The sequence below is a fragment of the Athene noctua genome, chromosome 1, assembly GCF_965140245.1.
Source record: "Athene noctua chromosome 1, bAthNoc1.hap1.1, whole genome shotgun sequence".
NCBI lineage: Eukaryota > Metazoa > Chordata > Aves > Strigiformes > Strigidae > Athene > Athene noctua.
Window position 1 is genome coordinate 191,935,189 of NC_134037.1, and position 26,646 is coordinate 191,961,834.

General features: G+C 38.3%; 1 protein-coding gene across 5 annotated transcripts in view; it reads left to right on the plus strand.

Annotated features, from left to right (window-relative positions):
- Positions 1-26,646, plus strand: part of GABRB3 (gamma-aminobutyric acid type A receptor subunit beta3) — a 195,200-nt gene that overhangs the window by 158,749 nt on the left and 9,805 nt on the right. For 3 of the 5 annotated variants that reach the window (XM_074908301.1, XM_074908317.1, XM_074908323.1), the window contains 5 exons: positions 2,355-2,575; positions 8,023-8,105; positions 9,209-9,346; positions 16,757-16,909; positions 21,475-21,719. In XM_074908301.1, the coding sequence (XP_074764402.1) occupies positions 2,355-2,575; positions 8,023-8,105; positions 9,209-9,346; positions 16,757-16,909; positions 21,475-21,719 (840 nt within the window). Of the gene's footprint in view, positions 1-2,354; positions 2,576-8,022; positions 8,106-9,208; positions 9,347-16,756; positions 16,910-21,474; positions 21,720-25,210; positions 25,217-26,646 lie in introns of all 5 variants that reach the window. The other 2 variants (XM_074908309.1, XM_074908332.1) reach the window with 1 other exon arrangement.

Genomic DNA, 26,646 nt, shown 5'->3' on the forward strand with positions numbered 1-26,646 from the left:
TTTTCTCTGTTGTTCCCTGCCATAGTAAATTTTGTTATTTAAAAATAAAATGACAGACTATTATTGCTTGCTCTGTTACATGTTTTACTTAGGGAATTAATTACTCCATTCGTTAGCTGTTAACATGTATTTTATCTCAAGACAAAGGACAAAGGAGGCTTGCCTAAAGCTCTCTTCTGTTCAAATGTACTGCTTCTCTTACTTACATTCTGATCCTAGCTGGTTCACTTCTTTCAATGCTGTGCAATGCCACCCCATTTCTTTATTTCTGTTTAGCATTATTTTGTGCATGTACTGTGCATTTACACGTAGTGAGCTTTTGATGTACTTGCGGGTCCACAGCTTTTATAATCCCCGATTTCTTGACATTGATGTACAAACCATTATAGAAGCCAAGCACATAGCAGATTTTAAACATTAATAGAAAAAAAAAAGCTTGGATTAAGTCAAAACAGAGCTGATAGAGAATATTCATTCTCATGCATCAGTGTCAGAAAATTGGTTACAGAGAACATAAGAAGAGATGTGGTCTCCCTGATGTGCTAATAGGAGCGAGGCACGTGTACCCAGTGTAGCATGTATGTCATTCACCGATGAGGAGGGACCACTAGTCCCACCAAAGAAAGCTTGTGACAAGAAGATCAGAGCAAATTCTCCTGAGCAGTCATGTCAGATTTGAGTTTTGAGGAATGAGCTTCCTTCCAGGCAATTCCACACAGGCTCCTTTCTCCCATCACTGGGACCTTTTGTTACCAAAGGTCTCCTGTTAGTTTCCTAAAATGGGAACAACTTGTCCTTGATATCTATAATCATTTATTTTTCTAAGCAACTAAATTTGATTTCTTAAAACTATGGCAGCTCCCTCATTAAAAACAATGAATCACGGAATAAAAAATGCAAAGGCTCTGAGTGTGAAAGATGCACTCGTTTCATGTGATTTCAAGGAAAGAATGTAGGGCTTGAGGGAAGCGGGGCAGGATCAGTGTCTGAAATTGGGTTGTCTCCACATGAAACATATTACAAGAATGGACCATTCCCAACAGCCATACTTAGAAAGCCTGAGCATCCTTTTCCTAAACAAGCATCAAGCCTGAGGGGTTTTGCATCACCAGCTTGTAGAACCAGATGCAAATGCAGGTACCCTGTGGTTTGTACACCTGCTGCTAAATATTTAAATGTGTTTGGAGATCACATAAATTTCTCTGTGTTTTGTGAAGAGTTTCATGGAGAGTTTTATCATTTAGAGCACTTCTGTAATTTGGAAATCAGAGTTTTAATGGCCTGTACTGATGATCTCATTTTTTTCATTGTTAAATACAGCAGTATTATCATACCTAAAACCAATGTTTTCTTTAATTGTAAATGTTCATTTCCACATATAAGAAAGTATTCTTTTCATAAAAGTACGCTTTCTAAAACCAAAAATGTCCTTCTGCACTTTGAAAGTTATGACAGAAAGAAAAGACAAAGGTTTTTCTTTTTTAATAGAAAATTTTGCTATTTCATATGATTTTTATTTTCAATTTTGCTAGCACCTAATATGTTTCCAGACATTTTATTTTATAATACCATGTAGCAAATGAATGAGCCCTGTTGTCTAAGACTTTCAAAGTGTTTCAGTATAGTGTTATTATGACATGACCAAGTCAGGTTAGCAAATTCTGAAATTAAGTAAAGAATTTTAAAATGGATGTTTCAGGATTCTGTATCCATGTTTAGGCTTTTATGTTAGTGATCACACCTTATAGCAGACACCATGAACCTTAATTGACAAAATCATGAAAACCAAATACGGACATTCATGGGATTTTACTACAATTCCCTGTGCTTCTAAGTACCAGTGCAGCCTGTTGATAAGAAAACCTTTATGTCACTACAAGATGTAATCTCACACAAAGGGACATTATACATCTTTGCAGCTTATTTTTCAGACAGAAATTTGCATACTGCTTCAGAATACTTTGAATGTTTTTCCATTCATCTAGCATTTTTAGAAATGGGGAAGATGGCAGCATTTACCTATTATCTCATTTATCATTCCACACACATCATAATTTTGGGTAGTTGTCAGGGGAACTACATGAAAGAAAAAGGGGGAGCAGGACAAAAGATACTAATTCTAGCTGAATTTCTTATGGTTTGAAATGCTCCCTTAGACTAGAGTGATACTTGAATTATTAGAATTATTTAATAGTTGATAGGAATATGTAATGGTTTCATTAAGCATTTTTTCAATAATAATTTAAATTTAAATTGAAACAACGGCAAAATAAGCTAGTGACAGGGAAAAGAAATATTCTTCTACTTACACCAAGTATGATTGACTGTTGTGCTTCTCTTTTTTTCCTTGCCAGGATTACACTTTGACTATGTATTTTCAACAGTACTGGAGAGATAAAAGGCTGGCTTATGCTGGCATACCTCTCAACCTCACACTTGATAACCGAGTGGCAGATCAGCTCTGGGTACCTGACACTTACTTCTTAAATGACAAAAAATCATTTGTGCATGGCGTCACCGTGAAGAATCGAATGATTCGCCTTCACCCAGATGGAACGGTGCTTTATGGCCTCAGGTCTGTACTTCCATGATGATGGTTTCATCACTGTCGTTAGTATTGTTGGTATTTGCTTCCTGGTACAAGGTTATTACAACCATTGGGTAGCATAATATGTAACCTTCCCTGTAACTCTGAAAGATGCCTGTAGAAAACAAATGACACACTCGATGTTTCTTAATTTTGCCAGAAGCACCTTCAGTCAGGTTTTATCTGTTTCTGTAGAGTCACCATATCTGGAAAGCCCACTGGCTATAGGAAGCAGAAAGGCATGCATTAACTGTAAACCTGAAAATTTTGTCCAGAATACAGGCAGTAAGATTGAATGTGGGTGCTTATGTTGTCTCCTGATGTGTCTGTAGTCAGTAAAGCCACAAGCAGCCCTTGTTGAATGGAGGCAGCCACAGTTAAGACCATGACTATGGGTACCTTCAGTGATTTCTTCAACCAGGGATCAGCATTGCAATGTGTTATATTTCAAACTACAGGTACAAAGGGACTGGGACTGTACATTACCCTGCTTTCCACGTATTTTAGGCTTGAACTTGTTTTCTATCATTGCTTTTGTGGTTAGGAATGCTGAAAAATAATTTTTAAAGAAAAATCTTAATGGAGGACTTTGTAGTATCAAAAAGTTGCTTTCTTTTAACAGGCTACTGTATTTGCTCCAGTGGTTTAAACCGTACCAGCGAAACAAATCTTTGCCGGTGGAAGCTCCATTTCCATCATAGGAACTTGTATTTTTGAGCATAGATAATACTCAAGATGGCTGCACATAATAGGTAGTGCAGGATAAAGAGTCCCTAGTATAAAAATAAATGAGATCTGAAAAGTGGTGCAGATGGATTATGTGTCTAGTATCATTATTTTACCTGCTTTTGGTTTTTATCGACAGTTGAACTTTTTACCTTTCTTGGGTCTTGTCCCTCACCTCTTTAACTCCTATTACATGCCATCTATGGGCTATAATTAGGTGAAGCTTTCTAAGACAAAATAAAAATAGACTCAGCCTATTAGAAAATGTTAAAGAAGTTGAGGCTGTTTAGAAAATATTTCTCTACAATCAACTGGTTTTAGGAAAAGAAGGCTTTCATCTATTGACCCAGTATGGAGCACTGCAGGCTTAGGATTCTTTCTACAAGTAGTTAAATGTCAAAAAATGATGCAAGATATTTTTATTTCATTTGCCTCAAGAACCATCCCCACAAGCAATGTAATAAAAAAATGATGGAGATTAGAACTCTTGAGATTGTAATTATTTATAGAAGTCTTTTTGTGATACTCTAAAAACATTTGGAGTCGTTCAGGTGAGGATTATCTATCATAAAAGTGTATTTGAATAAGTTAGCTTCCTCTTCTGGAAAACATATATGTTCACAAGCAGACTGCATTTCACTTGATAGTATTTGCTTAGCAGTTATCTCACCATTAGCTTGTGTGTGGCACACTTCTTTCCATTGCCTTTCCTCTGAAAGCACAGAATATCTAGGGTCAGACATCCATGGTTTGAAGCAGATGAGTTACTTAATGAGGATAACTGTCTGAAAGTAAATCTTGGCAAGATATAGGACATTGTGATCAGAAGGAAAAAATACCTGAGCCTTAACTCCATTGTTGTGGTTTGTGTTGCTCTACCGCTAGCCTATCTTCTTGTGTTGTGGCTTCAGAGCACGCCAGTGACACTGGTCTCAAGCTGAAGTCTGGAGGCAGTGATTCATCCTGTGGGCTGAGATCAGAACCTGGAGTTTTATGTGCCACAAAACACAGGGTCACTGACAATAACAGGGGAAATTCTGGAGGGTTGCAACTGATTATAGAATATCCACAGAGTGAAGCAGTTCCTGAAAAAATATATAATGAAAGTGATCCCGAGGCCACAGTGTTCTCTTCTGAACAATGCAGAATTTATCGTAGTTTTGAAAGACTTGACCTTCAGTTATCCAAGGTTTCTCTCTACTTCAGTGAAAGCAGTTTGCTACTGCGGAAAAGTCTGTGAGAGTGGGGGAATGGGACAGTAGCTTCTTGAAGTTCAACCCATTTCTGGGGCGCTTTATTCTTTGGGCATGATGCCACATTGTTCCACCTTGTTCAGAACAATGTACAAGGCATACGATGATACAACAGCTTTTTTTTCCTAATAGACCAAAAAAGAAATAATGACATTATAGATTGGTGATCAAAAATAGTCTTTCCAACTGCTTGTGTGTTTGCCATTTATAGTCCTCTTGTTCTCAGGCAGTACAATGCTAAATGTTATAAATAAATACAGTGGAGGAAAATACGCGTTTTGTCTCAAAGGACTCACGTGGTTATCACCAGTATATAAAACATGATGGATGTTTGCAATGTGAGAAGATTAGTTGTGATCGGTCAGACAAGGCAAAGGCACTTATTTCTGATTTGTTTTGGATGACTGTATTTCTGTATCAAGATGAAAAGAGAATTGAATTAGCCATCAGGACTGTGCTCTAGTCACAGAAGTATTGCTTAGACCGATTTCTATTGTAAAGTTTTGCAGGACAGAAAATACCCTTCTGACAATTTCTTGTGCAGCACCTCCCAGCACATCACAGGTATGGTTCCTATACAATATAGCAACGTAATCAAAGGCAATCAGCCTGGTAATAAAGTAGCGGAGAAGGCTAAGAGAATCTATATCCAGAGGAAAGATAACTGGAGTAGGGAATTTTAAACAATTAAAAATATTTCTTTTGTGTATTGCTTTCACCCAGACTATATGTGTATCTGTGTGCTGATTTATCTTTATCTGGCTCATAATTGTTTCTCTGCCACTGCTGTGATGATGAGTTCTTGAAACCTTGTTGTCCTGCTGTGTCAGGAAGCATCCCATCCCATAAAAGCAATTAACATTTGCTTTTGGTGAGCATTTGTGCAAGTTAAATTTGTTTGCTTGAGTGTTCATTCAGGTGGGACCTCTGAGCACTCAACTTACTTGGAGTAAATGGGGTAGATCTGTTTCTATCTATATCTGGCTGTATTTTGTTTTCTATTTTCTATTATGAAATTAAAAATGTACATTTTGCTCTAATGTAAAAGTTACTTGAGCAAGAATGTGCAGTTTCTGGTACTGGAACTTGTGACACAGAACCACTACGGTACGTGAACAGGCCAAAATAAAAATACATTATTTAAAAAGTGATAAGGCAATTAGTAAGTTGAACACCAGTTTGCCAGCTGCGTAATTTTTAATAATTCTGTCAAATTAATCATTTGTATGTGCATGTGTTCTGTGTGGCTGGTATTTAAAGCTAGTTATACAACATAGCAGTCAAGATCCTGGTACCACACTCCCTCTTGTATCAATTTAGCTTACGTGGATGCTGCGGCAGGATCTTAAATGAGACCTAGGTCAGTGCAGGGGAATGTACTAAAGCATGGGATTGAAACCTCCTAGCAGAAATGCCCAAGTGGGCCTGCTTGTTTTTCTTTGAGCAGAATTATCAGTTGACTCAGGAGCAAGATCATTTGATTACACAATCAGTATGGCTTTGTAAAGCTGATCACTGCTCAGACCTTGTTCATCAGTGATCACAGATTTAAGACTAAGTTTTCTCCTCTAGGACCCTATGCTAGTCCTAGTTTTGTATGCTTAGCCAGATCTGCTAGTAGTCGTTATATTGAGGAGATGTTAATCTCCATAATTAATCGCCTTGTGTCTAGCACCTTGCTTGGGGGTCCAAAAAGGCACTTGCAAATGTTGATAGCAGAGAAGATATCCCCCTAAACTGCAGAGCAGCTAAAGAATTACTGTTTGTAAACTATTCCAGCCCACTGGGACAGCATCTCCCAGAAGGCAGCTGAAGTAAGTTTGACCTAAGTACCCTCCTGTTGTACAATGTTTGCTACCTGAAAGCCTGTGGAACTAACATAAGGGTATTCAGAGGACACTCTGAGTGAACAGCAGTGACAGAGACAGAATCATGCCATAGATAAGGCTGGGAAGGACAAAGGTCAGCTGTGTGCCTTTCTCACTGGGTACTGGTAGGAACGCAAGTGAGAAGCTTTGCTGAGCAACAGACCCTTGAGCTTCTTCCTCTCCTTGCTCAACCTTGCCTTTGGGCTCATACAACTGTCTCTCCCTGTGCAAAGAATTTATAATACTTTCTTGCAAAAGCATCTTCTCAGTCAGAGAAGGTTGTCCTATGAGATAGTTGTAATGGTCTTAATCACTTACTTTGGATATTACGTAGTTATCCATCTGAAATAACCTATATGTTAAGGATAAGCATTCTTTCCTTCCTTTTCTGGGAGATGGGTAGGGCATTCATAATAACAACATGGGGTTTTTTTAGTGTGAAAGAGGTGAAGAATGGCACCAACTATTTTTCTCCTTTTGAAATGCTGCCTCTGAATGTTAGTTTACCAGATTAGAAGACTAATTTCAGAAGGTTAAGGTATTAAAGAGAAAGCTTCAAAATGGAGAAAACACATGGACAAAACTTTAACATTGAGGGTTCCAGCTTTTAGAGGTATGTTTAAGGCATTTTCCCTCTTGTATTACTGGCATAACTTATCACCAGAATGTTACTTGTTTAGAAACTAATTGTGTACAAGATCCATCTCTTGTTTATATCAGAAAAGGATCAGTAAGGAGTGGACCTAGTCAGGACCAGAAGAGAATTTTAATGTGACACTTATATGAAGCTATTGTAAAGAAAACTATACATAATAATGTACATACTCTTGATGAATGCTATGATTCAGCAAAACACTGAAATACGCTGAAGATTAATTGTGAGCTTATGCTTATATCTGTCTAATATATAAATCCATCAATTTAAAAATAAAATGTGAATGCTGTGTGAAGCTGTTAATACAATTGTTTTGATTGTACATGTGTATTGCTGACAACTCCTGATATAAAAGAGCTTGATGAAAAATGCAAATTCATCTTTAGTGTGCTACATTGTCTGCATTGAAGATAGACAAGCAAAAATGTATAGTTATTTGGGAGCAACTTAAAATTCAATACAAAATCCTCTTTAAATTTGAAAATTAGAGAAGTAGATACAATTTAAAACAAAGTGCTTTGCTGGACTTAAAACATCTTTTCAACATTTCAGATTTTTTCCAGAGCTGCTACAAAACTAGGTAATCAGTTATTGACACATTTTGACATTTGTAGCAGACTTGTTTTGCTTCACATTTTCTGATATAAAGTCATATTTTTTAATCTCAGCAAATGTTTGTGTAATATTTGCATATGCGTATAGGTCCATTGAACCCTAAAGGGATTGGTTGCATAAGGGTAAGTCAGAGTGAGTTGTTCCATTGCAGGCAGTGTAACCACTGTTGTCTTAAGGTGCTGCTTAATGTTAAAACTATGGACCAGATTCTCAATTATTGTAAACTATTCTTTGGAGAGTCCTCACTTTGAAAAATAAGCAACAACAAAAACTGGATTATTGTCTATACAGTAATTCTGTTTAATGTTTGTATTTCAGAATCACAACCACTGCAGCTTGTATGATGGACTTGAGAAGATACCCATTAGATGAGCAAAACTGTACTCTGGAAATAGAAAGCTGTACGTACATAAGAAAATACATGTAAGACCTAGTTCAGATGCAGGGCTGTTTTCCTTTTGTAGAACTGCATAATATTTACACTGGTATCTATAAACACTATGTGAATCATGTAATTATCACCCTTTGGATTTTTTGTTTGGACCTTTAAAAAAAATATGAAGGGTCATCTATTTCTAGATGTATGGATAAATCCTAGAAAAATGGGTTTAGGGCAGAATTAAGTCATTTAGTGCTCCAGCCTGACTTGGCAGAGGCAATAACTGGATGCTTTTCTTTAACACAAGAGAATGAATGTTCATATTTTAATCAGATTCGTTTTCAAGAGAGATAACACTGTGATATCACTTTCTTTCAGTATGTTTTATTATGCATGGATGATCTTGCCACAGGACCCCCCCGGGGCTTTCAGATCCACCCCTTTTATGATTTACAGTTGTGTTACAAACAGAACCAGATTCTCTCTTCCACCTTCTCGTGTCCTAGGATGGCAATATTCAGATGTATATTTGTGCTTCAAGAGTTCCTGCTCCATTTCTGCTACTGGCTTGAGATTGTGGTCATATACAGAAAATACTAGTATGTGTTCTGTATTCAGCTGTAGTCCTCCACTACAGAAGCTAATGGAAATGGTGTAACTCACACTCTTTAGTGTGAGTGGAAGAGATCTGCCCCAGTTATATTTGTCTGTATTCACTGAATAATCCACGTTCTTCTGGTGATTATCAGCATAAATATACACTTCATTTCGGTGCTAAATGCATATGATGTCTTAAATCATGCTAATCTGCAATTTTGCAGATTATTGAGTAGCATTTTCTGTCTCATTGGGGCTGTTAATCCCCATGTAAATTTTATGAGTGATACAAAAAAAAAAAAAAAAGAAAGAAAGAAAACACTGTATTTCGCCTCAAACTCCTGGGCAGACTGTAATGGCACAGCTCTTCAGGAGACCTTCCCACAGGCATACAGAACAAAATACCATACAGCACTCCAGCTGTTCTGATTCTCTTAATTGTTTCAAATGACAAACTGTGTGTAGCATGTTTGAAGCTACATTTGAGTCTGCTGTTATTTCTGACTTACTATCCTGCTTTGCCCGCAGATGGCTACACAACTGACGACATAGAGTTCTACTGGAGAGGTGGAGATAACGCAGTCACTGGTGTGGAGAGGATTGAGCTTCCTCAGTTCTCCATCGTGGAATATAGACTGGTGTCAAAGAATGTTGTCTTTGCCACAGGCAAGTATTGTAATTCGCCCATTTAGTGTTTAATTTCCTTGTGTATGACAATTACTGTTTTATTAATCAAATCATAATTAATCATAATTATATATAGTCTGTGTTGTGTATTTGGCTAAAGAAATTGCTTACTTGATAAAGCCTGGAGGTAGGAGCCTATGAAATATAATTTCTTGTTTATTTTTCTTTTTCTTATGTGTGTGATACTTAACCAGACACCTAAATATCTATGATCTAAATAAATATGAAGTCATTCACCTCTGAATTATGAGTTTAAATGTAGCCTACGGGGTTACTGATCATACATCAGTATGTTTTGGCATAGTAGGTCAAAAAGCCACCATTTTTATGAAAAAGTTGTTGTTGTATAGTGAATGTAAAGTCTATTGCATCTTGATTTGCACTGATGGGTATATAGTACTGTATACATACCCAGTGCTTTTTTCATCATTGTTAAGATGCTAAAATTCAATCCCTATGTTTCCTCCTTGTTTCCTTGAAGATGTAATAAAAGTTACTGGTAACTCACAGATATCTTCAGGTGACAAAGAACAATGTTGATTTATGTGGTTAATGTCAGATACCGTCATAGGAAAATGATGTTATGTGTGACAAGACCAAAGCAACACAGCCGTCAGCAAGTGTGGGGCCACTGTTTGGGACCTCCAGATTTTCAGTGCTCTTCAGTCCACAGAAGTGTGCTGTTCCATCTGTCCCAGCACACTAGAACAAATGAAGCACAGCTCTATTATGTTTCTAAGCATCATTTCACCCACTCTTTGGACACAGCATCTGTTTCAAAGTACACAGAAACACAATTGTATTTCAGAACAAAATGTAAATATTGCTGGGATTGAAATTAATATGATAGAATTTGCCAACTGTGAATGGAAGAGGGTTTTTTTTCTATAGAGAAATAGATACTCTAATCTGTATCCTAATCTATAATCTAAATGCTTCTGTTCTGCAGCTAGTGTCACTTTTAGCAGCCAGGGCTAACCTGCCCCTCCACAAGACTGGATATGCTTTTGTAGGATGGCTGTTTTAGACAACAGTGGGAATATAGAGAATTTATGACAGTCCAAAGACACCTTTTAGTTCAGTATGAAGTATTTCAGTAAAGACCGATTTAGTAATTTAGAGATGAGAGAGGTTTGTTAAATTCAGGAAAAAGAGAAATACAAAGAACCGTGAGGTAAGTATGAGAAAGAATGAAAACTAGAGTAGATGTTTATGTGACTGACCAAATTTTCAGAACTATAACAATGCTTTCAAAAAAAAACTTGTGGAAAGAGTAAAAAAGTCTCACGCTTCAGAGTTTAAGACAGCTTGACATTAAGGAGGAGACATCAAAGAGAACAGTTTCCTCCATGTTTCTTGTACCATTTTCTGAAGCATATATTTGTCATTGATGAAGACACAATAGCGATTTTACTGTTATTTTGGTACTGGACATTATGAAAATGCTTGATTAATCATGATATTTTGTCACAAGTATTTCCATGCAGGGCAAACATCACATTTGTTTCTCAGAACCACATATTTAATTCTAAATCTGAAGCATGCTAATGAATCTGACAGATAAAGCCAGCACAGTCTTTTCAAATTTCTTCTCAAGACCCTACTTTCTTATGGTCCTAGTAATTAGAGTCAGTTTCTATATTTTTGTTGAAAGTAAATTGGACATGCGCTTTTTTTGACTTTGAGGTTACTAAAGTCTCAGGGGAAGATACTGGTTCGTTGAGCACAATATCTCAGTGAACATTTCAGAGATTTCAGTACTAGGGTGCTTTGATTGTGTAAAACTAAAAGAAGACTTCAGAGTCATGTCATAAACCAGTTTTGGAGTAATTTCTCCTATCCTCCATGAGGAACAGTGATGCATAATCTTGCGTTGCTTATGCAAATGGAAAAATCTGTTCCCATAGTTACTATGAAGAAGCAACGGTAAGCATGGTAAAAACCCCATAGATAATGACAGAAAGATGTGCAGGGCTGCATCAATACTGAAGGAACTGCGTGCATATTGAGGCATAACATTGGAATTAAAAATTTTCTTGCCAAATTAGCAAAACAGGTCTGAAAAAAGTATAGAAGTCAGTATGGACAAGTGCAAAATACAACATCTGTACAACTAAATATTCATATCCAAATTCAGGATAGGGAGTACCAGGTTAGGCCAGAGTTCTGCATGTAGAAATCTGGGCATTGCTGTTGAACTCAGACTGAATATGAGCCAATAACATATTTGGGGAAAAAAACCCAACAAAGCACATCCTGTAAGGAGTCTGACTTGCATTGCGAAGGCCTGAGCTGAGTATTTGTGGTTATGGATAGTGCTCTTCAAGATAGTTGTGGAGCAATAGAAGAGGTCTGGGGAAAATTAGTAAGTATGAATGGAAGTCTAGAAAATTGAATACCTGAGATTACCAGAGAAACAGCTATGATTGTGTGGTTTAAAAAAAGAGAACACTTGGTAGGAATTAAATAAAGTCTTCAACAGACTAGAAGGTAAAAACATGGGCAATATTCGCTTTATTCCTGATGGAAAGAAGAGGAAGTGGTATTTAAACTGCTATGAAAAAGAAAAATGTGGTTTAACAGATAACCAGCAAACACCACTTCTGACTTCTGACACCAGCTGAAGGCCATACAGGCTACCGTATAACATCTAAAATGGCACTGGATGCTTGTGTGTCAGTAACCGATGTAAGACCATAGTCAAATTATATCAAATCAGTACTGTCAATGGAGTCTAAAGAGCTATTCAGCTTTTTAACACCTCTATTCTGTCAAGTAAATAGGTCATAGGACAATATTCAGTTGCCTAAACATAGCTATCTAGTGCCTCTTGAGATGCTGTAGAGCATCCCGCTTAGCAGTTAGGCTGCTGTTCTGGAGTCTTACAGTCTTGTGTCCTGTGTGACAGTCTAGTGCTTCAGAATTAATTACTTAACTAGCATTAAGTTCTACTCTTCAGTAGCCTAATGCATCTCAAATAGCATTAGATACCTCTGTACAGGCAATTAAATCACACCCTTAGAATCATCTGGCTGTAAACTGATGATCTTATGCAACATCCACGTATAAATATCTACATACAAACACCTGAAATTTAGTGCCTAGACCTGTGATCTGAATCTGCCTTCTAAACGTTTGTTACCCAGAAATGCTAAGAAACTGAACAGGAATGGGGATATGTAAAACACCACCTAAAAGCTTCAAGATGCATAGCAGTCACAGCCAGATTAGCAACCAGTCAATAAGAGGAGGGTAGCCTTAAAAGGTTTGAAAATTAATTATTTGCTGTATTTTGAAAGATCAATTTATAAAGTACATTTCCAATTAGCCAAAGAACCTTCCCAGAAGAACAGATTAAAATAAGAATTCTGTAACTGACCCACTCTGTTATCTTGGTTCATACTTGGATAAAATAGCAAGAGACCAATTTAGCCTTGGAGCTAGGTATTTCAGCTTGCTAGCTTTTAATGAAATTGAAACAGAAACAAGTAATGACTTTTTACCAGGTGCCCAAATATATGAAAGAGGAATATTTTGGGCTCACTTATTGATTAAGTATTTGTTTTCATGCCTGCATTCTCAATACTATTGTTGGATTTAAATACTTCAGGCCAAATTCTGTTGTTCCTGTACTATTTGAATTAGCCCATAGACATCAACATGTTATATGAGAGGGGAAGAAGGGTAAAACAAATCTGGTCCCTGAACAGCAACACTGTTCTTTAGGCAAAAAACAAATGTTAACAACTAGAATTTCCTCGTAATTAATCTTTAAATGTACTGAGCCTTAATTGACAAATCACTATCCAAACATAATCAGGCAAGTAACAGTGTAATTGTTGAGTTCACAACGAAATCAATTTTTATTAAATAAATTACACAAGATGGTTCCTTCTTAGATAAATAAAGATCTAGGCTTACAGTCTTTGTTTGATGGAGCTTAGGACCCATCCTTTTCACTGAGCTTTAGCCATCCAGACAAAGAGGGGGAAATAAATAAGGGAAATAAGGAATGTTCCTTCTTTTAATTCTTTTTTTCCACAGATTCTTGTGGTCTGTTTTCTGGAGATGAAATACTATAGCAGAGATGGCAGGCTGGAGACAGGGCCAATAGATCATGTGTGGAGGCATAAAAGCAATACAGGTGAAAGTAATACAAACTTTTGTAGTCTCAGGGAGACCTACCTAAAGGAGAACTCTGGCTGCATAGTATGAAAAAGCAAGTCTACCAGTTCATGTTTCAGTTTCAACCTGAACTATACAAAGACTATTCTGAAATTTCCTGAGATCCAGTCTCCCCAAAAAATTTGAGCTTGAAAAGTCACCACAAACCACAATGACATTCTATTTACCACTATGAAACTGAGCAATGTGTCGACTCCATTAAGTAGCTGTAGTGCCAGCAAGACTTTTGTTTAGATTGTCCAGGAGCCACAGAACCTCAAAACCTACCCTGACACTTGCAGGGCTGGGATTTATCTTTCTCTGATTTAAGGTGAATATAATTTCAGTGTTCACTGAACAACTAGGTATCTTAGTTGACGGGAATCTAGTCAATACAGTCGATGAAGTCTGGAGACAAATTCAGTCCACCAATAGGAATCTATTTTAGGAGGAGATGGATAATTCTCTAAGTTTCATTTACTAGATTGACTAGATGAACTGACTCTCCTGTAAATATAATTGGAGCTTAGACACCTAGCTCATGTCTATGCAGTTCAAGTGAGTCACTTAGTCAACTGCTATTGGAGATGGCCTAGGACAGCCTTCTTCATTCCAGCTGCTGATCAAAAAGATGTAGGGGCTCTGTCATATCCACCACCTGCAAGCTGGTGTCTGAGATGTCATAGGGCATCTCAAAAGGAAGAGTGCACCTTCAGATTCATAGCAAAATCTCTCTGTTACAGTGCAGCCCCAACTCTAGCACAGGAAGACAGACAGCACTGACAGCTCTGGCCCTAGGTATAGTTCTTACGTTTCTACCTTCAGCATATAGAACCCAGTGCTTGAAACAACTTAATGTTGATGTCTCTGGCCATGAGACAATATGGAGAGTCCACTTTTAAGGCCAGGTCCCACAAGTTTCAGTAATTACCTTATCTCATTAGATGGAGATAGTGATGAGGTAATAGGTGATGGTCATGGGTGAAGCATTCGAGATAAATATCTAAAGTTTGCTCTGTTATACTGTTTCTCAGTTCAGGATTTCATTACTGAACATCACTGACATATGTGACATGTTACTTCTCTCCGCTGTTGACACGCACTTACTCCATGCACACCACTTTCCCTGCCTTATTGATAGCAACGTGCTCTCATCTTTCTCTGAGGTTCTCCAATGCATCCAGGGTCCCTGGCATTGGAGCAGCCCAAGAAGAGGCTTTGATTCAGCGATTCATTTCCACTGAACCTTCTTGCATTAATCCTTCAGATTATTTACCAAAGAATCAGTATTCTGTGTGAGATTTTTCAGTCATCACCTCTATCAATGATATTCTGCAGACACCCAGACCTGGACAGGACTTTTGGAAAGGAAGAGATTTATAGAGAATCCTTTGCATGGGTGGTGTATTATATTAAAAAATTTTCCGCAACAGAGTTTTATAAAGATTTCTGTCAGATGCACTACTCTTATTGCGGAAAGGTGATCCACTCTGATACATTTTTAATCTATTTCATGATGGCAGGGTATGCTCCTGTTTTATTTACATAGTCTGCAGACACAAGGCAATGGAAACGGTTTCATAAGAAGCTCAATGAAAAAGATAAGCTTTGTTAGCAAAAAAGCAAGTATGGTTTCAAAGAGAGAATTTGTCTTTTGACATGAAACATTATTAATTAAAAAATGAAGATGTTAAGCAAGCTAAAGTCTAAATGATTCTTGACTGCTTTAGACAGAAAACCTTGGTCTGATTTTCATGATGAAATAAATTATTCTGACTCCATCAATATTCTTCTACTGGGGAAACTAGAAGGCATTTCATCCTGCAAAAAATTACTAGTGTTTCAAGTAATCACAGCAGACAAATACATCTACCAGTTATTTCTTTTTCCAGGGATAGTTCTTCTGAGATTAATAAAACAGTTAAGGATAGTTGCATAAAGTTGGGTACTCCCTGGAAGCTTCTGCTGCCTGGAAATGGGGTAGCATTTTTTCTGTCATATGACTCAAAGTATACCAAACTATCAAGAATGTGATGAAGAGAAATCTGCAGTTTTCTCTTCCTTTTTAAGCTTTCTCTCTCAGGAAATACCAACATTCTTGTGTATATGGACAAATGTAATTTCTTATGCTCATATGCAGACATATGAACATAATTTAAAGGGAAGTTTGTAATTTGTTTCTAGATGTAATCTTTCATATCTTGCACATATTTGTATTAGAATGGGTGGGATGTGATCTAATTGGGACCCTGGTATGTTCAGAAATTTTTTTTACAATGTTGACTATAACTAGAGCTTTTAAATGAGCTATTTATTAGAAGTATCATGTCTAAGACTTGTAATGCAAACACTAAAATCATGAAGCTAATGTGTGAATGACTACCTTTTCCTTGTACAGCTGTACTCATTTAATCCTCTTTGCATGCGGTGAAAGAAGTCACAATTTTTTAAACTGTGATTTCTAAATATATAAAATACATTCAGTAAGATTAACACCAATTTTGAAATACAACAGTTCTAAGTTAAATAATAAAATGTTTTGTTTGAAATGTTGACATTGAGATTATTTTTTTTTCATTATTTATTTGCTCCAGTTGTAACAATTCATGAATCCTATATGTATACTGTATATATATACACACACATATAAAATAATTTTTGTTTTACTTAAAATATTTTTGGTAGAAAAATTCTGTCTGACTCTGATGTTAGAGGATCTGGTCTGAAGGCTTTTCATCACTGGGTTTCGTTACAATTTATTTTTGACACCACAGGTAGCGTGTTTCTCATAGTTCAGATGTAATTAAGAATTGCCATCTCATGAACAACTCTTCCATGTAAATAAAAAAACTATGCACATTACTAATCCTCTCAATATAAATACTATTCGTAAAACTGTGTATTTGAATAAGCATTTTACTTGGAGACCTAAGCATCTGTTTTTAAAAACTAACCGGTGCTCACCCATCTGTTCAATGATATAGAATAATTCATGCTCTTTCTTTTCCTCACAAATACAAATTAGTTGGATATTACTATATTCACTTCCAGGCTTCTTTTAATACCAAGCAGTAGTACAGTTAAGGTGTTCTCCCTACTGTTCTCCAGATGTCATACTACCCCATAAAATCAGCATTCTTTAGTTTCTACGGAAACTGAAGACAACTATCTGCAAGTGGTTTTTCTTCAGTACAAATAACACTGTTTTCCCCTCCCTTTCCTCAGGTGCCTATCCAAGACTCTCACTGAGCTTCAGGTTGAAGAGAAATATTGGATACTTTATTCTCCAAACCTACATGCCCTCCATACTGATTACCATTTTGTCATGGGTGTCATTCTGGATCAATTATGATGCATCAGCAGCAAGAGTTGCCCTTGGTATGTGCCAAGAATGAGTGGGACAAAATCTCAGACTGAATGTAGCCTTCAGGGGTTGTTAAAGACTGCAATGTGATGTCAGTGTTTCGATATTCCAAAATCATTTACGTCAAAATCATGTCATCCAGTATTGCCTCAAAGTGATAAGTTTTCCCCTGCATGCAAGAATGTAGCAATCACTAAGTCTCTGATAGGAGCTGCTCATACTGGTCCCAGCCTTGTTCTCATCAAAGTTAATGTTGTTGTCAGTAGCTTCAGTGAGGGACCAGCTCCAGAATCATACTCCGGGGGCCTGAGCGTGTAGTCCAGCTCAGTGTGGGAAGACAAGTGTGGCTCCAAGCTGCCTCCTGAGGTCTGGGGTGCTTTAACTGACAGTGGCAGGAACAGACCTCAAGAACCGTGTGCTGGTTCAGAACGCGGGGGCATATCAGCTATGGACTATGACATCCCACCTAACACTCAGAATGAACGGTATGCTAAGTGTATTTTTATGACAGCTTAAAGTGCTGTTTACCTCATGACATAAAAACACGAATTTGGCACAGGTTGGTGATCCCTGTCTGAAGACCTTTTCAGATCAAAGTATCCTTTGGATAAGGGAAGGTGGCTTCACAATATCTCACAGGAAATATTTCATCTATTACAGAAGCATACTCAGACAAGGAAGATTAAATTAATCCATTAATCCTTATGCCTCTCATCTTTTCCCAAATCCCATCTTCAACCTGTGCTTCCCAATAGCATGTACCTTCCTACCCAAAGTTTGACATTAAGCCTATGCTCTATAACTCCTCTCCTCTCCTCTCCTCTCCTCTCCTCTCCTCTCCTCTCCTCTCCTCTCCTCTCCTCTCCTCTCCTCTCCTCTCCTCTCCTCTCCTCTCCTCTCCTCTCCTCTCCTCTCCTCTCCTCTCCTCTCCTCTCCCCTCCCCTCCCCTCCCCTCCCCTCCCCTCCCCTCCCCTCCCCCCTCCTCCCCCTCCATCTCCATCTCCTCTTCTTAAAACAGGAATATATTCCCTAATTCTCTTTTTTTTTTTTTTTTTTCTAATATGTACCACAGCAAACCAGGACTCCAACCCATGACCATACAGTTCCCCACCTCTGTACCCTGCACCTTTCAGGAACCCACATACACAAAGCAGGCTGGGCAGCCACAGCTATACCTTTCTGCAATACCATATTACATCCTAGCATCTGAATTTGGGTAACTGAACATATTGTAGATTAACTGTGGTTACTCTACAGAAATTGTACAGATACTGTGGATTAGCTGGTGTATGGGCATGACACAATCTGTCATTGCCACTCTGGAGCTATTGTATGTTCAGCAGGTTGCAGATAAGTAGTAGCTTAATGGGAGGTGGGACACAGAGTCCAAACAGCTCTGATGTATTCTGAAATGAACTACTGGATACCAAATCCACCCTGGAGACATTATGACCAAGTGAGGGAAGCATTTCAGACACATCAGTCAGCATCTAGATTTTACATACTGGCCAGGACTGCAGAGAACAGATGGTTACACAGAAGTTACCAAGCACAGTGACATTTCATGCCCTTCTATAATGGGTTCAAATGTTTTTTCCTTGTTCAAGAAACAGGACTGTCTCATGTGGCCTATTTCTGTGTGGCATGTTCATCAAGTACTGTACTGTGATAACACAAATATTAGAACAGAAGTCAGAGAGTACACTCAAAGCAAGCTCAGGAGCCCAGATGTTCTATTTTCAGTTGACAGACAGTACTTTTGAGAGGACAAAAATCCATCTAACAGGTTCTTCTGAATAAACAATTAGAGCCTTGATGATTATGTCTTGTATCACCTGATGTTTGTATAATGAAGTTCAGTACCATGGGTCTAATCCTATGTTCAGTATAGCCACTCTTATGAGTCTTAAGCTGATATGAAATGGTATCAAAGTTTAAAGGCATTATAGCACCCTTGAACATATGTAACTAGCTCTGAAAACCTTATTTCAGAGGAGGATAAGGCCTGCTGTCTTAGATATTTGTTAGAGGAAGAACTCCTTGTGCAATACTTAGAGTCATGAAGACCCTAAGCTTTTAGTCAGCTCCTGTAAGGAAGCCTATGTCCTTGGAAAGAGCCTGATTTTAGTTCATTCACTTCCATGTTTTGCTCCTGTGCCGGGTCACTCACTGCACACTGTCTGTGGTCCAGGCTGCACTGAACCAAGTAGTTCCCTCAACAGAGAAAACAGAGACATGGAGCAAAGGCCAGCTCATTCCAAACTACGTGCTATAGACACTACAGGTAGAGACTGATAGAGGGCTGATCTCAAGAGAAATACTCAAAACCATCAGTTCTGTTCAAAACTGAGTTTTTGCTAGTTAGCCCTAGAAGTTCCTAAATTCAGTCCTTTGAGTGAAAAGAAAAAATAATCTCAAGAGTTCTCAGTTTTGGGAAGGGCTATAATCACAGGATTATGCTGTTTTGTATATGATAGGTGAGTGTCAGCTGCTTGTCCTCCAGCTGTGCTTTGAAATATGTTATTGAACTTCAGAAGGGCATTTGCCTGCAGGGTGTCAGCAGAATCTCCCAGAGGACATACTTCCTTTTGGTTAGTGGTAACCACCTTTCTGTTTAGTGTCGTTAATCTTCTGGATCACCAAGAGAGCCACCAAAATCTCCCCGTGTGGTGTTTAAGGACTTATCTCTAGTATCAAGATTACAGTCTGGGAACAGACATCAAAAATGTGGGCATTATAGCAGCCACTGGGCAAGCTTCTAAGTGCCTTCTTGACCTAGGCTTTGGTAAGCACCTGTGGGATGATGGTGAGATGCCAAAGAACCTGTGGGATTTCTGATACAAAAATCAATTTGATCTTCAGTAGCTTTTGGAATCCCTTATAGGAAGCAGCAGCAGATAATCCTACAAAGAAAGAAGCTAATTCATGCTAGAGAAATCCCTTGGTCTGCAAATGTATGAAAGTGTTCCTGCAGTCCTCCAGCTTTCTCACCCCTGTTCCTTGTGCTGTCATAGAGGTTTTCTAGAGACTCTGTCTCTGACTCTGTCCAAGTTTCTTCAGGTAAAAATAATGTCAGCTATATTCCTCATTTTGCTGCAGAGCTGGGTGAGTTATACCAAATAGAGTTTTAAAATAATCTTGTGCTGTGTGTGTCTCCACTGTATTTCAAGCTTTGAAACATCTGACATCAACACACACTTGTTTCGCAATTTAGAGGAAAACTTCTGAAAGCCACATGATGCTGGAGTACTAAATATACAAAATACCTGTTACAGAACCTTATAGGCTACAGCTACAGTTCCCTGGAGTTGCACTCTTTACACTGACACCTTGATTTTGAGTTATATTGTCTTTATTTCTGTCTCTTCAGGTAGAAGAATCTGTGCTTTATAATACAGCAGCAATTTTCTTTTGTTCTTTATTTTTGTTCTGCCCACATTTTAGTGACTACTTACAAACTGATGGTTTAATTATGAAATCAGAGAAAATGGTAATGGAGGGGACATATTAAAATGGATTGCCTCATCTACCATTGTAGACTTATTCCACAAATCAGTGTTTTCAGCCACCTGTGGTCTGAGATTGCTATAAATTTCCAGCGGAGGTACAGACCTTGCACTTCATTGTGAATTCAAGCAGACTGACAATATATTTGCTTTTCTTACCAGCTTTTCAAAACAGTGCTCTGTAATATATTTTTATATGTTATGCTGGTCCTTAGGTAAATAAATGAGGGTTTGACATAATTTGCAGATTTTTCTAGGTACTTTATTAGTGTCCAGTCAATCACTATAAAAATTTTGCTCTCCCTCCTTGTCTTTTTCTTTCCACAAATGCACATACCTGTCTGCCTCTCACTGCTCATCTCACTTCTTTCTATGTAAAAATTAGAATAATGCTATAATTTAGTCACCTCAAATCCCTCTTCTGTATTGTCCTTTTGTGGAATAGGTATCTAAAATAAATGGGATGAACAGCTCTAGAAAGGTGCCTGTGTCTCTTCATCTGCTACAGAGAGGCCCTACAGGACTAACTTTAAACTGCTTAACTCTAAGAAATTTAAAAGTGTATGAGAGGAATCTTTCGCCATCTGTAGAAACACTCTGCCTTAATATGTGCACATAGTTATATCTATCTAGACCCCTAATTAGTTTTGCTACTTTTTAAAAACTTCTCTGCCTTGCATTGAGCAGCACGGTGCTAGAAGAGCACACCTTTTAATGCTTGGCAGACTGTTTGCCTTTCTGTTGCACATCAGCTTGGTCTTCATGGAAGAGATTCTCAGTACAGCTACACCAACTTCCATGAAGCTATGCCAACTCATGGCAGTGGTGCCAGGCCCCCTTGTTAGCTGTTCCCTCTGATCATATGAAGGAAATACTGTTACAGAATAATAATGTATCAGGCTTTAATTTTGCTTTCATTTGCGATGATGATTTGTGATGTCACCTGGGAGATATCTTTCACAAATTTCTGAGGTTCTTCACACTGCCAAGGCAAATTTACTAAAAAGGAAAATAAAATTGAAGCATGGTATGCTTGGAGTTGTAAGATATGTGCTCTTTTTTTCTTTGTATAGGAATTACAACTGTGCTGACTATGACAACAATCAACACTCATCTGCGAGAGACTTTGCCTAAAATTCCGTATGTTAAAGCCATTGACATGTATCTTATGGGCTGCTTTGTATTTGTCTTCTTGGCCTTACTTGAATACGCCTTTGTCAACTACATTTTCTTTGGAAAAGGCCCTCAAAGGCAGAAGAAACTTGCAGAAAAAACAGCAAAGGCAAACAACGATCGCTCAAAGTTTGAAGGCAGCCGGGTAGGCTTCTTTAATCTATATATAGTCTCTCTTTTATTACAAAAACTAACTGTATAAAATAAAAAAGCTTGTGTAAAAACATCAGCAACCACACCTTTTTGTGGATAAACTTTGGCATTTTTATATTCACAAACCTACATAGAAGAATATATTTAGGCATACAGAAATTGAAGTGAGTATGATCTGTATGACAAGTAACTGTAAGAAGAAGAAAACAACGGGAGTGCAGCTAGCTTGGAAATAGAAGCTCAGATACACAAAAGCGTTTATTTGTCTAAATCAAATATAAATTAACTGTGATTTTGTTTAAGTACTTATGTAAGGGAATCCAGGATATGAGCTAACTTTTTCTCACTTCAGTTACAGCGGAAGCATTTAGAATGGGAGAGAACAGATAAAGGATTAGTTCTGGCATGCTAATTAATTGACTATCATAGCTGAACCTCTGTGTGTGGCATTGTCATCTGGTGCTGTTTAAGACCAGCAGAAAATTAAGATTCCTAGAGAAACTTTCAGACTGATTTCTGATGCACAGTATTGGCATGGTCTGTGCTGGTTACACTCCAGCCTGTTTTCCTGCCTAGAGTATTACTTCATCCAATGAATACAATCTTTTTTTCACCTTTGGAAGAAAAATTCAAGGTATTCAACACTATATGATGTTACAAGTCATGACAGTTTGAATAGGACATCTTTTATTGGCTAAAATGCCCCCAGTGAGACTTTTTCATTCAGTTTTGTTGAGTAAGACTGTTTTTTCTATCAGCTATAAATTAGAAGAGTTCACGGTGATGAAACTACTACCTGTTTATTAAATAACGGTATCATAAAAGTAATTTCAAGCTGTATTTTTGTTCCTAATGGTTCTATCTGCTATAGTCAGTGCAATGCAGAACTACACCTAATTATCGACACTCATATCTGTGAAATATTTTTTTAATGAATAAACTCAGTTTTGTCCACTATATTATGAAACCAAATTTGCATCACAGTTGGCAGCACTGCTTAGGACTAAGCTAGCAGCAAGAATGAATTCCCTTTCCTGTAAAAATAAACAGTTATAATTATAAAAAAGGCAGATGGGGAAAAAAAAGAGTATCGCAACTGAAAGTAATGGAGGAGATTTTAGCTGCAAGCAGGTAATGCAGATGTATACACTAATGTTCAGCTCTCCTAGTGGAAACCATCTGGTGAATCTCATCTATTTAAATGATTTACATAATTCTGTACAAGTATCATTAATGGACTCAACTGCATCCCATGCCTGACTGTTCTGTCTTGAGATTAATTGGTCTATATTGCCAAAAGGAGCATACATACCTTAACTAATGAAAATGAGGTGTATTCATACCAAGATAATGCCATTCTTTTATTCCAGATCTGATAATACCATGCATCAAACTTTCTTTTCTTTCTCGCTTTTGACTTGCAACCTTTTCTTTTCTTTCTGGACCTTCCTAAGTAAATATCATGGACTGTTCTGACTTTTCTGATGGTTTAATATCAGCCATGCATGAATGAAATTAGGATACAAATTCAGCACACCAGAGCTGAAAGAAGAGTGTGTTACTTTGTCCCTTGGAGTCCCAAGGGACTGTGAATATACTGACTGTGAATATTTGCTGTTCAAATGACACAGGATAAATAATGAGGTATGGTCGCATTCTGTCTAGAAAACGTTTTGTCCCCAGGCATCAGCTGGTGAAGTTAACAGAGTTTTGTTGCAGTTATTGGATTCAGTGCCTTCAGAGAAGCAGTGCCAGCATACAACAGGAAAAGACAGAAACATTAAGCAGAGCTTATCAGAAATCTTCCTTTGAAAGAAAACAAAGCATCGACAGAAAATGCAGATTCAGTGCATGTAGGGTGTCAAATCTGAATTTTTCATCTGAGAAACACTATCAAATGCAAAGCAGAGGGAATTGCTCAGAGCAGGTAAGAGGTCCCATTGCTTTCAGGATGGGCAGCTCAGGCAAAATTAATCTAGCAGACCTCCTTTGGACAAAGTTTATCAGGGCTTCCAGACACCACAGCCCTGAAGCAGGAAAATGGTTCTGGATCATGCCCACCATGTACTGTGCTGTACAGACATCCATGGATGTAGCAGGACAGGTGGTCATGCCAGAGTTTTTAACATGCCATGGAAGGCAGTACCTGAAAGCTCTGCAACTGTGGCTCTGACCTCTTCAGGGGCAATAAAAGAGGCATTAACTTTAAACCTGTCCTTTGGTGACTCTTGAAGATCATTGAATCTGATTAAAATAACAGATGTTTGGCAGTTGCTTGCTTCTTGCTTTAGAGTTGGTACTCAGGAGCTGGATGTCCTCAGGAGCTGGAAGACACTCATGAACTGGAGGGCATACTGCACAGTAAGGGAGGCTCAGAGCCATAGATGAAGACTACTTCGTGCATGTTCAGTGAGATTATTGCTTTTGTGATTTCAGTGAGGCTTCAGGCTTCCATGGAGTGTGTTTCCATTCAGAAAGAGAAGTTTTCTAATCCTGGGAACTATTTCAAATCTGTCATGTTTTGGGGCTGAGCGACATTTTCAAAGAAAGGGAATATGCCTAAAACCAGGCAGCCCCCTTTGCAGCTATCACCACTATTTGATGACTGTCAAAATGTATGCTGTGCTGGAAAGAAGATTGAAAAGGTTCAAATATAAAACTGGAAGAAGGCATTATTTTTAGTTTGTTTCCAAGACTACCATTTTGGGTTGATTTGTGTTGCTGTTTCGTTTTAGTAATTGAATTTGCTTGTATACGAACCATGCTCATGAGCTCCCTGTCATTGATTTAGAGTGCTAGTTCAGGGCACTGCAAAAAAAACCAAACAAAACCCAACCCAAACCAAATAAATAAATAAGCATTAGTCCATTTGTGGTCCACAACAGATGCTGTAACATGGGTGTAGTGACAGAACAACTCTGTGCTGTATCAGGTCCAGCCTGAGTCAGGAGGGGCTGTGATGCTGTGGAAATCACTTGTCTATGTTGGGAGGCAGCACTAGCAGAGCAGAGGCAGCAAAACATACTGCCTGGCATTCAGGCCCTGAGTTTGAGTGTTGCTCTTACAGTACCCGAGACTGGGAGTGCTGCTGAGGCAGTGTCTCTCTCTCACACAAAGGGAACAAGAGAAGTTGAAGGAAAATGCCACTATTTTCACTCAGGAGCGTTTCAGCCCATGGAAACCAATAGAACCAGCATGGACACTGGTATTATAGTTAATTTTTCACATGTCAGAAGACTGGAGTGCAAGCTGGCAGGCTTGGTTATAAATACTCTTATAGTAGCAAAGGGGCTTTTCATGCTTTCCTAGTCTTATTTGATTCTAGAGCATGAGAATTTTAATAACAAAAATGTTCTAGGCCACAAAATCCACAGATGTGGGTATGTTTCTGTTTAATTTGATAATTGCTTTGCAAAGCAGCCACTGTTCATACTCAGTAATCTGCTTCCTAATGCATGCATTTGCATTGCCCTGCATTGGAAGTTACAGGTTTGAATATCCAAAACCAGCACAGCCATCTCCATGTTGATGCTGCTATGGATGTGCCACTCCAGCGCCAGGCTTTTAGGCACTTTGCTCTGAGTTATTCCTGATACGCTCCCACTGAGTTTACTGTGTTGAGGGGGGATCCGCCAGCTGCTGTTGCGAAGCTGCCCATTGGCCTCACTGCTCCTGTTACGGCTTTCTGCCCAGCTCTGCCTGTGTGTTAAAGCCAACGAGCCCAGTAGCTCCAGGCATAAGGGAAAGAAGAGCCGTTGCAGATAGAAATGGCACAGCTAGTGTCCTCAAGTTGCAGAGCTGACAAAGAAGAGCAGTGAGGAGAGAAAAACTGCCCTATATTCTCCCGTGTAGCGCTGCTGAAGGTGGCATGATGACTGAGACACGTCTGACTAAACTGAATCTCTGGAAATGGTTTCAGAAGATTCAGAACTGGTGATGAGATGAAACCTGAGCAAGCCTTTATGAATGACTCATCTGTGGATCAGCAGCTGACTACAAAGAAAACTTCACACTTAGCCATCTCTTCTTTTGACTTCTTTTGCATCACATTTTGTTTCAGATAATGCACTGTAAATAGTATTCCTTGATGAACTTTTCCAGCCTATCCCAGTAAAGCATAGTTACTGGAGACAAACAGAATGCTCCCTTTTTATGTATAGCCATTTTTTGTACACATACCAGTTTTGGAGTGAAAATTCTCTTTTGTAAACCTTGGTACACTGCTTCATGTATGACAAGCTCTAAGACGAAGAAAAAACTGAATCTTGATTTTTCATAAAATGTTTTTCTGCCTATGGTATCAGTGCCTAAATTAAAGTCCTCTGTGGCAAAGCTGTCAGAAGATAACAGGTGGCCTGTAAAAATGTTTTCCCTTGAAAATTGATCACCATTTTAATGGATCGGTTCTGTTTCTTCTGTTTGCACTGGCAGATTCAGGCTTCATTTGTAGCTCTCTGTGCACTTTCAGTTTTGCCACATAAATTGTTTCTTTTAAATAAGGCTCAGATACAGCCTAATTTACAACTAAATCAGCATGAGAGAGCTCTGAGGCAATCCTATTCTCTCACTTGTTCACTCTTGTGATAGAAGCTACTGGCATAATCAGCTGGCGAGCATGTGTTTTGGACATTGCTCCTTCTGGGCCAATCCACAGAGGTTATGATTTGTTACAGTCCCTTGCTAAAAATATTACTTCTTAGTTCAAGCTGTGTCAATTTACGTTTTCAGTTTGTTGGGACCAAAAGTTTAGCCCCAGGGTATCAATCAGGAGGGTAACTATCACACAAGCTCATTCAAGCTTCAACCCCCTGTGGCTGTCAGACATGAGGGAAGAGCTTCCTTTGAACTAAAATAATGCATAACCCTTTTATAAAAAGGCCCTTCTCGTCAGGCAGTCCCTGCATGTTTTTAGCTCTGGA